At 36.0% G+C, this 14,277-nt stretch overlaps 1 protein-coding gene across 1 annotated transcript; it reads left to right on the forward strand.

The window, feature by feature from the left end:
- The first annotated feature begins 6,130 nt into the window (after positions 1-6,130).
- LOC103954895 (chaperone protein dnaJ GFA2, mitochondrial) lies at positions 6,131-13,954 on the forward strand. Its single transcript, XM_048570330.1, has 18 exons — positions 6,131-6,384; positions 6,543-6,642; positions 6,891-6,950; positions 7,323-7,408; positions 7,826-7,909; positions 7,996-8,034; positions 9,509-9,592; positions 10,110-10,151; positions 10,242-10,329; positions 10,463-10,530; positions 10,626-10,700; positions 11,390-11,462; positions 12,025-12,116; positions 12,268-12,339; positions 12,632-12,688; positions 12,802-12,850; positions 13,339-13,405; positions 13,552-13,954. Exons 1-18 carry the CDS (start codon positions 6,307-6,309, stop codon positions 13,643-13,645), a joined length of 1,308 nt encoding a protein of 435 aa, XP_048426287.1. The 5' UTR covers positions 6,131-6,306; the 3' UTR covers positions 13,646-13,954.
- The last annotated feature ends 323 nt before the right edge of the window (positions 13,955-14,277 follow it).

Here is a 14,277-nt window from a genome sequence, read left to right on the forward strand (position 1 = left end):
GAATTATAATATATTATATTTTGAAAAACACGAATATGATAATTTGTTATTATGGTAAGAGAAATAAAAGAAACATTAACAAAATAAAAAATAAAAATAACAAACTGAAAAAAAAAAAAAAATATTGAAAAGGGCGGATCGGCATGAAGATGGCGACTTAGTTTTGAATAAGTCGCTTTTATTTTAGCGATTATTATCAAGAAGAGTTGGTAGCAAAGTACCGATCGTATCATTTTTTTTTTCTTTTTTTTCTTTTTCCATTGAATAGCTATAGTAGAGTAAAATAGTAATCACAATGCAAAGTATCAACCTAACAACAAAAAGTGCTAACACATGGAGTCCTATTCATGGACCTAAATAAAATAAAAAAAAACTAAAAATTGGACTAATCTAATTGTTAGGCCATAAAATTGGGAAAGTGATCATTTCTGGATCTCTTCCACCAAATCCATCCAATCACCTAATTCGGACCCTTGAAATTTAGTCAAACGGCTAAAATTATTATAACTTTTAAAGGGACCCCCTGTTTGTAGTCATTGGATCAAATTTCAAGGGCCTAGATTGATTGATTGGGTGGATTTGGTGGAAGGGATCTGGAGAGGATCTCCTTCCATAAAATTGGACCTATTTCAAGTTAGTTTATTTACACATAACAGATTTGTAAGGAATAAGTTAATTTAAACCACATATTAATGAAACTCTTTTTGTCAACTATAAGAGGGTGAAAAAACATTTTTGTCTTCTATCACAAAATAAAATTATGGACAATAAAGTAATTTGCACAAACTAAATTTTATAGTTATTTTTAAAAGCATCATCTACATGTAATCCTAACAAATCACCTACAAGAACTCCAGATTTTTACGGGTGTATTGTTTTATGAAACTTCGAATTTCTATGGCACTTATTTTCAAAACTTCAAGTTCAAGTTTAAGTACGAACTATATGTTCATGATACCTGTAAACAAACACAATATACATATGTAGTGAACGAGAATAGTTTCTGGACCCATGTGTGAAAAGAATGAGTGACGACCCAAAATATGGGGCTGTCGTGGCTTGCAGGCCCAAAAGAGTGGTTGTTGAGTTGTTGGACAACAAATGAGAAGTAAATGGGTTAACAGATTATATACCCAATTATTGGGCTAAGAAGGAAAAGTGAAAAATAAGGCCTAACCCATGGGCTTGTTATTTCATGCGAGCCAAAAATAAAACAAGGCCTAAAAGAAAAAAAAAACAAGTGGGACGGTTTGGTGCATATGCGCAATTGGGTTGCGTGTCGACTGCAGGCACCCTAAGTCCGTAAGAAAGGTAATGCAAAACGGCTTTGTTTTGGACCTTAGAGTTTTGGAGTAGGAACGACTTGGTGGCTCGGGCAGCGCGGCTTCAGCCTACGGCTCCCATACGTGTAGGGTTTGAAAAATTCCATTTTTTTTTCTTCTCTTATTCACGCATATTCAATTCACCACAATTATAAGAACAATAAATTTAAGCTGAATCTATAATTTCAAAAAAAAAAAAAAAAACATAAAATTAGAGTTCATGCTTTATGGTGAATGTTTCATGCAATCATTGCTGAAAAAATATCAAAATTGAAACCATGTTTTATGGATTATTTGGATTGCTTGATGAATATTGTGAACGACTTTGTAGTAAACAAACATTCAGTTCCTTAGCTCAGTGTCAGAAGTGTGTTTAACAATGTGTTGTGGCCTAAATTTAACTGAAAGAGAGGGAAAGAGAGGGGGGTGCAACAACATAAAGAGAAAAGATAGGCTTGGGAATTACTGTGATGATAATTCTCCGTACCTTATGCCTTTTTTAAGAAAAATAATGGAGTTACTTGCCTTACAAGTAATACAAAGTTGTGCCTTTTTGTTTTTGTAATTAATTCTTGAATTGTTTATCACTAACATTAGTAGTTGTTGAGACTATAAATACTCAAGTAATGATTTCTGTTGTGAAATTGGTGTGAATGCCCACATAAAAAAAAAACAACCACATATGGTTAAGGGTGGAAGGTGGAAGAATAGAAGTCAAAATTATATTGCTTAAATAGTAGAAGTTTGGTTTTTATTGTTTTGGTATGTAAGCCTTTTACATGCATTAAAAGAGACGTATGCTTGTATCGTATGAGTAGTACAAAAAGATGAAAAGCAGAAAGTAATAATCATGTTTTCCTCATTTGTCTCTCTCTATGTTCATTTCTCTTATCTGATTCTAGTGAAGAAAATAAATAGAATAATACATGGCTCCCGTTTCACTTTAATCTCTAACAACTTTGATAATATATATAGGTATGCATCATTTGATAATAGCATGTTTCTAAATGCTCAAGGTAATCATTATCTTAAATTGGTCAAAGCTCCAAAAGACTTCAAAACAAAACTGTCGAACACTCTGATGCTTTAGCACATTCAATCACATATATTAAACATTAGCTCGTTCTATCAACTATATTTTTCTCTCAAGTGAGGCATATATATATATATATATATATATATATATTATATGACCCTTTATAACCAATTGTATCTCGGGATACTAAACATAGTTAGAAACTAATTTTTTTTTTTTTTTTTTTTTAGTTTTACATATATTAAAATAAACGGTTAAATGGGTACCCGTTTATAAAACTCAAGTAATATCCATAACCGCCCATTTAAATTTCACGGGTAAGTGGTTATACCCATAACTGTTTATTTATCTAAACAGTTACCCATAACCGTAACCATCAAATTTAAATGGGCGGATAACTGCGATTACCTATAACCAACGGGTATTTGCCCATCCCTACCTTGCCCAACATTGATAAACTGTTGGACTTAGTTCATAAATCATAACAACTTAACCGCATTCATGTCATAGTTCGAAGGCAAGCAGAGCAAAGAGTAGTGGCATAAATTTGCATTTGGCTAAAATTTTTGCAGCAATCCTATTGGAAAACCAAACTTTAGAGTTTGAACTACTCATTCAGTTTTATGCTTGGTAATTACATATTATATGCATGTTTGGATTAAGTGACTGCTTATCTCCGTCCTTCGTGTTGCCTACTCCTGATGTGAGGTGTAGGATGCTCCTTACAGGCCTAGCCGCAAATAAATACTTCGCCTGGAAGGTTGATCATGTTGACTATCGAAATGTGGCCCCAACCGTGAATGTATGCTAGTTCGTGGGCTTAGTTGAGAGTACATGCTTCTCGCGCGCTAGGACGAGAGTATACGTTATCTTGGGGGCTCGAGAGTGTACACTGTCAGAACACTCAGTTCGTGGCTAGTCGAGTAGCTGCTTGCCAGGACGTTTCTAGAGAGGTTTTTTGTCTGCCATTGTCCTACTTCGGGACACCTCATCTGGGGCATGTTGCATCTCGGTGCGCTGCAAAAGTTGGTTCACCAAGGTTGTCTACTGTGTAAGGGCGTTTATTAACTCTATGACTTGTCGACACAAGTGTTGTTCACCATTTAGGTTGGAAGAGCTTGGACGGAATACGTTTCCTTGAGTAACGAAAGTGTAATGGGCTCCAGGCACAAGATTTGAGTTGGGAATGTCAAATCCACAGAGAAATATGGTGAAAATACCCCCGATTCAATCGTCGACCCAGAAATCTGAAGCCTGGATGGTTGAGCCGATCTTGGACTAGTGGGAATTGCTTGAAAGTCCACGGGAGCGAGCTGGGCCATAGGAGTGGCCTGCTCGCGTGTGGTGTACTTGGGTATTGGCTTAAGCTCGGTTCGGCAACGCATTGGACTTAGGTAGCTCGGGCTGGCTTGCCTTAGACTTGGGCCCATGTAGGCTTGAATGACACGGCTTGGGCCATGGTCTTGGCGTCGTGGCCTTTACCGAGGATGGCTGCTGTGGTGGTTGCTACGGTGGTGTCCCGTATGGGTTGTGCCATTCCACTCATCATCATGTTGAGCCATGTGGATTATTGTGGTCCTAATTCTCGAACGTTGGAATTTCCGTTCGTCGAGGTTTCCGAATCTCTTGCCATTGTACTTTTTTTTTACGTTTTATCGAAGAATTTTTATAAATAAAAACTCCAAGAATAAGAACGTACGAAAAATCTACAAATGAACAAGAAAACAAAAAACTTTGAATGCGAGAGTCTTTTACAAACGTGTGACTCAAACTCTCAATGAAAACACCAATTTGTGGATGCAAATTTTCACCTTCTTCGTCTTGGACGAAAATGCACCTGCAAAATAATTAACGTCAAGGTCAAGAGCCTCACGTATCCACGATGAATCTTTGGCTGAACAACCTCCGATACAAAAGTTAAAATTTGAGGGAGAAAGTATTTAGACAAATTTGGAGAATTTAGTAAGAGAGTTGAAATTAGGTTTTTGGAAGAAATGGGAGCTATTTATATGGGTGTGGCCGGCCACTTATGGTGGTTTTTGGGTGCACTTGCAAGATACATAATATCTTGCAATCAATTAGGAAATTAATTAGAAAATTAATTAATTAATTAGGAAATTAATCAATTAATATAGGTAATTAGTCCTAATTTGAATGAATAATTAAGGGTTACCTTGTGGGGAGGATTTGATGAGGATGGATGAAATGAGTTTCGAATAAATACCTATTTTGATCACTTTTGACATTGATTGAGTTATGATTGTCTGTTGCTTATGCGTGGGAGTTCCGATGTGTATCGAGGGTAAATTTGTCTTTGTTGCCCACAAATCCACATGTCACCTCCATATTTATCTTGATTATTTTTGGCTCCACAATGGCGTCCTAGAGTTCGTAGGTAAAATTGCTTGGCTCTCTCAGCTAAAATGTATTCTCGTTTTTCTTATATTTTTCTAGAGGATAATCATGTTGATTTCTTAGCTAATTATGGGTTTATTATGTTGGCTCTCATTGGTGGGACCAACATATTCTCAGAATTTTTCAAAGATTTTAAGTTATAGTTTGTCGAGTAATGCTAATGAGGCTAAATTTTAAATCAAATATTGTAAACCAAGGGGCTGATCACTTCTATTTATAAAAACAATAATAGAAAAAAAGGTAAATTATATTTTACCCCTCCGGTTTGGGGTCGATTTCAATTCCTTACAACATCTTTAAAACATTTCAATTTCATACATTTACTTATCATTTTATTTCAATTTCATACATCTGTTAGAAAATCTGTTAAGTAAACCATGAAGTGATGACAGTGGTAAATATGAGATCCACATTTATGCTGATATAGGTTGCCAAATTTATGCCATGTGGCAAAAAAAATAATTTTTTATGTATTTAAAACATAATAATAATATTTACCCTAAAAAAAAAAAAAAGCAAACAAACCTAGAAACACATAACCCCCCGACCTTTCCTCCACTCTCTTCACCTCCCCTCCCATTCGAAAACCCATCCTATCCCACCCCACCCCCACCTCCCCTATAACCCCCCACCCCACGATAAATTCACAAACTTTTTGTAAAAATTTTGAACTTTTGAATTCAATTATTTTTTTTTCCTCACCTTTGGGCTTAATTTCTGTTTGGCTACAAAAAAATGGTGTTGAGTCCGTGTAGATCGTTGGTTTTCAGGACGATCCGGCCGAATCTGTCCATGGCGTGCAGCACGTTCGCGACGAAGGCGGAATCGCCAGTTTTGGAGCACCAGGTGAGGGGTGCACACGATAAGGGGTGGGGTGGGTTTTTTTCATGAGAGAGGAGGGGATGAGAGTGGAGGAGAGGGAGTGGATCAAGTGGGGGAGATGGGTTTCCAGGTTGGTTTTTTTTTTTTTATAGGGTCAATATTATAATATTTTTAATGCATAATTTTTTTTTTGCCACATGGCACAAATTTGGCAGTCACATGACATAAATGTGGCAGTTACGTCAATTCTTAACGGACCAATGGATAAAAAATGTAACGGAAGTACTATATTGAAATAAAATAGTACTTGAGACATAAAAGTGAAATTTTTGAAGATGTTACATGAGACTACAGTTAACCTTAAACCTGAGTTGATAGTGTAATTTATCCTAGAAAAAATCTCCATAATTAGATCCTTACCACACGCACGTGCGCAACCAAATTATAAATTTCACTTTTATTATTTTTAAAATAAAACCCTAATTAATTAATTATCAATTATTTGGCAAGCAAGTAGAATAGTGTCTCCCGCAAAATTGGGCCAGGCCCTTCCTACTCTCTCCTCCGTAAACTGCTAACTTGGGCAGCTGCCTCCTAGAACCTTCCTCCTAGGGTTTCTTGAGGGTTTATCATCCATCCAGCCAAAAACCCTAAAAAATCCCATCTCCACACAAAGACTCGATCTTTTTTTGGCGCTTCTTCCTTCTCCAAATGGTTCGCTCCAATGGCGTCAGGCTTGTCCACTGGCTCGCTCGTTGCTCTTTTGCATCCAACGTCCCTTCATCTTCCGTACGATTTATTATCCCTCTCCTTCCTCTTCAATCGTAATTTTTTGTAACAATCTTTTATCATTTTCGATTGTATTTGTGCTAATTAATCGGTTAATCTGAAAATTTCATATCTTTTTTGGCTAATTAGCTTTCTCAATGTTGAATTGGTGCTTCCAGGTGTACGGGAGGGTGTTTGGTGGTGGTTATAGGACATTCAGGACTGGGGTTTGCAACAATTCCAGAGTTTTAGTGGGAGATTATACTAATACTAATAATGGTATGTCAAATACCAACCCACTTCTCCTTTATTTCGTTTTTTTGAATTGGGAAATGGGTTACCTTTTATGATTGCCGGATCTTACTGAAGGGAAAACAAGCGAAGCTCTGGATTTATTTAGTTATTTTTCTTTTAATATGTTTAAATGGGATTTTACTCTATCGACTGAGCATTAAGTTTCTTCCCTCTTTAATTGACTCGTTTTTGTTGCCTTTGCTTTTCCCCCTTACCCTCCCTTTTTTTTGCAGTGTGTAAAAAGAGTTGGTTGCTGGGAAATTGGTTCACAGCGAGATCAATTCATGGAACTGGTATCAGACACATGAATACGCTTTCATTTTTGGTTTATTTGTTCATATGTTTGTAAATATGTTCTTGTTTTTGCGATTGTGCACATTTCAATTATAAGGATCATTTACTCATTCTGAAGGCTTGACTGATTCTGACGTGCCACGAAACTCAGTGTCTATGTTGTGTACTTTTAGTTGAAAACCCACTTTTATGAGAAAACTTTGGTATCAATGGTATGTGTAAAAAAAAAAAAAAAGGTTGAGCTTAAAGACTTCATTACTTTGTTAGGTAGTTTCTTGCAATATCATGCAATTATTTGTTCATTTTGGTAGTGCATACAAAAGGGAATATGTGGAATTTATTTATGAGATTTGTACTCTTTTATGCATCAGCATCTATGTCCGTGAGAGACTACTACGAGACACTTGGTGTGAGCAAGAATGCGAGTTCCTCGGAAATAAAGAAAGCTTATTATGGGGTAGGTTTTTGCTACACTTTATGCCTACTATACGTATATGTTCACTCAAGTCTTGTAGAATTAATAAATGCCACTTCTACCGGACATAACTTTGTGATGTTGGAATATAATTAAGTTATATTTTACTATAGATATAAAAACCGTAACTATAAAATTGTTATTAACATTTAGAGTTGTTTTCTAGGAATCTAAGAAAACTTGTATGATCGTAGTACTGCTGTAGGAGATATAAGATGCTTACACGTCCATGATAATGCATAATGTTAGTGTGTCTTCTAGTTACATATTTAGAAGTTTAGTCATTTTTCAATTTGTACTCACAATGTAGTGTAGTTTGAATACATATTTGATTTTAAATTGTTTCTGTTCTGAATGTCATCTTTCTTTGATCCTTCATCTCCCTTAATTATTTTGCAGCTAGCAAAGAAGCTCCATCCAGACACAAATAAAAATGATCCTGATACAGAAAAGAAGTTTCAAGAAGTTCAAAAGGCCTATGAGGTTTTAATTTTTCTTCAGAATTTATTTACTAATTACTATTGACTTATGAATAGACTAAAAAGAACTTGTTTTCATTATTATTGTAGGTTTTGAAAGATGAGGAAAAACGTCAAGAATATGACCAGGTGTTACTTCTATTCTTTATTTATGCGCTCTATATTTTTGTTCAAAATTAACTTCTCTGTGTGTTCCATTATGAAATGCTTCTGTCTGAGTATGATGTGTAGTGGGTCCTTGGTATTTTTCTTGTAAAACCTTGTAGTTAATGCTTTTGGTAGTTTTACATGACAATGAACTGGATAGGGATAACACTTTCTTAGATTGTTGAGAACTCCTTATAATTCATTCTCTGGGTACTATCAAACAATAGCAATCAAACATATATTCCAGCAATTTTTGCTTGTCTACCCCCTGAAGATGCAAAGTACTTCTCAACAAACATAGAAGACTTCTTTCAACTATAAAAAAACATAGAAGACGTACTGCAGGTTAGGATACAAAAAATGGTTATAGTTCCAGATGTTCCGCTTTGAAAAGATACTAAGGGCCTGTTTGGTATTTGATTTAGATCCAATGTTTTTAACTCAAAAATAGGTTTTGAGTCACAAATTTAAAATCCTTGTTTGGTAGTGGATTTGAATACAATTCTCAAAACCATAACTCAAAAATATCTAAAAACAAGGGCTATTGGTTGAAAACACAAATAGTGTGTTTTTAGACTTTTTATTTTATGGACTATCACTCCCGTCTCTCTCTCCCTCTCTCCTCTCTCCCATTCGATGTACTCCGTTCCCTCTTGCCTCTTCAATCCTCTTTTCTCTATTGCCTTTCCAATCCCTTCCCGCTTATGTCCACCATAGCCACCACCTCTATCCTTCTCCCTCCGGCCAAGAGAAATTGATCTCTCCCGCCTTTTCAATCCTCTCTTCTCTGTTGCCTCGTCAATCTTATCTCTTCTCACTTGCATCCACCATAGCCACCACCATAGCACCATAACCACCACATCTTCCCTATGGTCGTTGGATCTCAGGTTTGAGACCACCAACATGATTAGCCTCTGTCAGCATGAGTTTGGAGTAAGGAGTTGGTAAATAGCCAAAGGAGTCGCCGCTAGGGAAGTGAGGGATGCGGTGGTTAGGAAATTGGTCTTTTGCCGCTGGGGATGGGAGGGATGCCGTGGTCTGGTAATTGCTTGGGCTGGGCCGCCTGGGCGTTTGACTTTTTCTGTTTGGATTAGTTTTGAGAAAATGCATACCAAACAAGGTTTTGAATTTAAAATTTTTAAATTAAAACATGTGTTTTTAGAAAAAATTAAAATTTTGAGTTTTGTTCTCAAGTTAGATACCAAACAGGCCCTAAGATACTGGTGAATTTTTTTTTTTTTTTTTTTGGCCAATGTCAGGGGCAGTTATAGACTATTATAGTCCATGTTCTGCTGTTAAACTCATTAACTTCATGATCTTTTTAAGTAAGTGAATCTTGACTTCAGTTGTATTGTACATTTATTGTGTTGCCTCCTTCAGAATTGTGTTATGTAACCGTGTTCCTTGTATTAGTACCTTTTCTTTATGACTTATGTAATTAAGCATTCTCTTACAGATGGGCCATGATGCATATGAGAATCAAGGCAACGGCTTTCCAAATGATTTCAGAAATCCATTTAAAGATATATTTGATGAAAATGTAATGACTCTATCCTTATGTCAGGTTTTTTTGCTTGTTAGTATTCTTGTCATCTGGGAGTTTTGGAAATTGAGATCAGAATTTTGAAGAACTAGAAAAAAGGGCCTTTGGATTAGTTCCTTTGAACAACCATGAAAGTACTTAATTTAGCATTTTTCTGTTTCTCATTAAACTATTCTGTATATTCTAGTTTTCTTAACTGGTGAAATTTGTATATCCTGTCAAGTATTTGTAAGGAGCCCGTTCTTGTCTTGACGAGGATGTGCCGATGTGGTCCAGCACTCCACATAGTCTTTCTTATCTCTCTTTCCATTTAGTATTCAGAAGATTTTTGGAATCTTTTCTAAGTGATCTTATGCTATCTAATATGTTATGATCATAGAAGACATATTATATGTTCTAAAATACTTCCTACATTCCCAAGTTGCTGACTTTTGCATTTTTTTTGGGAATTTATCTTCATTTTGGGATTGTATGTGCATGTTATTGGTGTTGCGCTGTTTCCGATGGAGATTAGATCTTCAACATTTTCCGTCAAAATGGTGGTCAAGACATCAAGGTTTCATTCTGCTTCAATTTTGTTGTTGATATTTATTTGTGCTTTAGAATTTGCTTCATGACATGGATTTCTGTTCTTATAAATACTCAGGTTACTTTGGAACTTTCCTTCATGGAAGCTGTTCAGGGATGTGCTAAAACGGTGTCATTTCAAGCTGCAGTGCCTTGTGAAGCCTGTGGTATGCCTGATTTGTTCACCTCTAAATGTCTTCTCTTCTTTTGTGGAAATGTTCTTAGTATGTAGTTGTCTTTTGCCCAATTGGTTTGCAAGGAAACTTTTTAGCTAACTTATTGTTCTGTGGATCATTGCAGGTGGAAGTGGTGTTCCCCCTGGCACCAGACCTGAATCATGTAAGCGCTGTAAGGGTCTGGGATGGTTAGTTTCTCTAAGAACATAAACCTGATTTATTTATTTTAATAAAAAAGGATATCAAGTCATCCGCTCTTGTTAACTCATGGTTTGCTGTATACCCAGACTTTCATGCAAACTGGCCCATTTAGGATGCAGACAACTTGTTCTCAGTGTGGGGGGACTGGTAAAACTTTCCCGGTACGGTTCACATCTTATCTTTACTAATGCATTTTCACTCCTCTACAGATAAGTTTGATTGTTTATATTTTTCTCCAGATGTCTCATGTCTTCATTTTTCAATATTTAGTCTTTGTTTGCTGCCTGCTGTTCTAACCTTGTTACTTCATAATACATTTGTTGCCCTTTTTTTGGGTCAGCTATTGTTAGCTATATGATTATATTTTGTTTGTCATAAGATAATTGCTTAGATTTGAAGTTACAAAAGAGATCAAGTATTTGCCTTTGGGAAAGTAAATGTGTCCGGGCTGTGTGTGTGCTCGTTTTATCCCTCTTTCTTCTGAAGCACCTATTTTGTTCAAAACCGAACTGAGGAAAGGGGAAGAGGACATGTCCCTATATGTGAATAGTAGCAGTATCTTAATAAGAGTACTTCAAACTCTATTGTTAGTATGTTCCCATGGATTCATGTAAGTTGATACTTACATTTCTGCACAAATCTGTACATGCTTGCCCATATCAATGAGATCTGCTGTGTTAAAAATTTATTTTCCAATGCTATTTTTTCCTTTTTAGATCTCCTTGGATACTGTTATGGTTATGCTCAATTTTATGTTGTATCCTGTTCTGTTTTGTCTAAAATGTTGACTATGTAATCATTTTTTATTATGAGTTACCACGAAGTAAAATAATTCACTTTTTGGTTTCAGAAACTTTGCAATTCGTGTAATGGAAGACGGGTCAAAAGTGGAATGAAGTCTGTCAAGTTAGACATCATGCCAGGTATTTCTTATATTTTAGTTAGACATCATGCCAGGTATTTCTTATAATTTTGAGGCATTTGGTTGCGTATGGGTGATCGTTGTGGTTTTTACGTTATTCAAGGGATCATTTGTTTTGCTGATCATTTTATATCAAGCTATTCAATAGATTGATATGCTTTTGATTTTTATATCATTCGTATCATATACTGTTACACCCATGAGTTGGGCATCAAGTTAGGCTCTGTACTAAATTGTTATCAATGTTTCAATGAGGGTGTTTTACTATATGACAGAATTTTTGTTGGATACTTAGCACCTATGATGCTGTCGCTCTTCCTTTCGTCATTCCATTTCATTGCTCGCATTCAAATAATAAAACACACTCTTGATTCTCAAGCCTAATCCTTTGCTTTTGTCCTTTGCAAATATTAACAGAACATTTGTCATTTTGTTAATAAAATATGGCTGCATTTATGAATCATCATTTGCAACAAGACTCTCCAATTTTCGAACTACTATATCTGCTTTTTTTATTTCTTTTTATTTTGTAATAGTGGACGACTGGTTATTTCCATTTGCAGGTGTTGATGACAATGAAACTATAAGAGTGTTTAGTAGCGGTGGGGCTGATCCTGATGGAATGCAACCTGGTGATCTTTTTGTTACCATTAAGGTGATCTACTAATCTTGATAATGTCCTTGCGTCCACTTGAGATATATGTATGTATATGTATATATATTTATTTTTTCTGGGTGACACTGGAACAGGTCCTTAGGATGTATAAGCTGCTTTTCATTAATTTACATCTTAAATCTATTTGCAGGTTAGGGAAGACCCAGTTTTCCGTAGAGAAGGTGCAGACATTCATGTAGATGCTGTTCTCAGTATAACTCAGGTACTGCTTAAATTTTTCAGTTCTCGGGAAATTAATGGGCTTTAATAACAGAAAATCCTGTATAGTGAGGTATCAGAATCTTATTGCCTCAGAGGCACCAACAAGCTAAATTGTCTGTTCAGTTTTTATGTGTATTGTGCTGTTGAAAGTTAATATGTTTCTATGCAGACTAATTATTATTGTATGCTGGTTTTGAGGAGTTATCAACTGTGCCTTTTCTTACAACTGAATACCATTATTGGGAAACATGATTGTATTGGCATACTGAGGTTTAGTGAATACTTCTTTGCAGGCAATTTTGGGAGGAACTATCCAGGTCCCAACTCTCACAGGCGATGTTGTATTAAAGGTTTGCTTTGGAACTCATTCTTCGACAACTCGTGTACAAGTGGAAATGACTCAAGTTTAGATACTGTTATATAATCAACGGTGGCATAGTTCACATTGCTTTCTTGTCTGCAGGTTCGTGCTGGCACCCAACCTGGTCAGAAGGTAGTCTTGAAGAAGAAAGGTAAGGCAGTCGAATTACTCTTTATAGGTTAATTTTCTCGCTCTGATAAGAATTTGACTTCCCCACTTTCCTCATTAACTCTATGAAGAAACAAGTTGGATTAGGAATTGGTTAATAGGTTATTGTAAGTGGTAAGTTTCTGCTCTTGAAAGTTCGGAGTTGAATCTCCGGTCAACCTCTTCTTTTATTGAAAGCAGAGCAAAATCAGCAGAAAGAAAATTTTGATGTTTCTTATGCTTGAGTGAGCATTGAGCAAGCTGGGTTGGGGACTGGTGATGCGGGTTAAAGTTTAAGTCTTATCTGATTATAGCTGACATTTAATGTGCTCTAGTTTTATATTTTATTATTCATAATTTGGCTTATGTAAAGGCGTGTCTATGTTGTTTTGCAATTTAGTAATATTGTATGAAAATTTAACTTATTAATCTCCCCTCGATGTGAATAGAACAAGGTCATTTCTCACTTAACTTACTGGGGATGTATAACAGGGATAAAGACAAGGAACTCTTATACATTTGGTGATCAATACGTGAATTTCAATGTCAGCATTCCAACGTAAGTTTTCGTGGTTCCAAACGACTTCTGTTAGTATAGCCTATTTTTGGTTTTTTATAAAACTTAATGGTAACCTCTGTTTTGACCATAAAAACTCTTTGAGCCAGTGTTTTATCTTTATTAACTTGAGACATGTAACTATGCAGGAATCTGACTCAAAGGCAACGCGAATTAATTGAAGAGTTTGCCAAAGAAGAACAGGGGGAATATGGTAAGCATGCAGCCGCGGGTGCATCTTGATGAGATTAGCGTGGAGAGGGTTTCTTGGTTTAGATGATAGCTGGAAGGACAAGGAATGATAGTAAAGGTAGACAAAAGGATCCACCCAGACCATTCTGGTAAAGGATTGGAGTTGTTTTAGGTTCCAATTGAGCCACTTCTATTTGTAAGGTTATGTAATAATTTTTACCCGTCGAGTCATAATTCGTACTTTGTCATTTAGGCGAGGTGGTCGCCTGATCGGTGATCATCGTGCAGTAATTTTGCGGCAATGTACATATATTCTGACTTATAATCTCACAATGATAATGGGTTTCTTGTTGTCCCTAATTATTTTTACCACAAGTGTATTGGACAGATATATCCCTTAATGAGATTGAAATGTTTTCCTCGCAAGTATGTGAGAAGCAATGCAGGACATGTGAGTTGATTAACAACAGTCGCAGCACGCGATCACAAAAGAATTGAAGATTGTTTTACGAGTTACGTACAGAAATAATATGTCGAAAATGATGCACCAAATTCTCAAACTTTTGGCACTGAAGCAATATTTGTTTGATGAACTTGCAAAATACAAGCTCCGTGGTGATAGGATTCAGCATCCACTCATTCACCTGAGGCGAACTTGAGGTTGAACAACTTGCAGCGGCCAC

This window comes from the organism of the source record quoted next, unplaced genomic scaffold (assembly GCF_019419815.1).
Source record: "Pyrus x bretschneideri cultivar Hongxiangsu unplaced genomic scaffold, Pyrus_bretschneideri_v1 Contig52, whole genome shotgun sequence".
Classification (NCBI taxonomy): domain Eukaryota; kingdom Viridiplantae; phylum Streptophyta; class Magnoliopsida; order Rosales; family Rosaceae; genus Pyrus; species Pyrus x bretschneideri.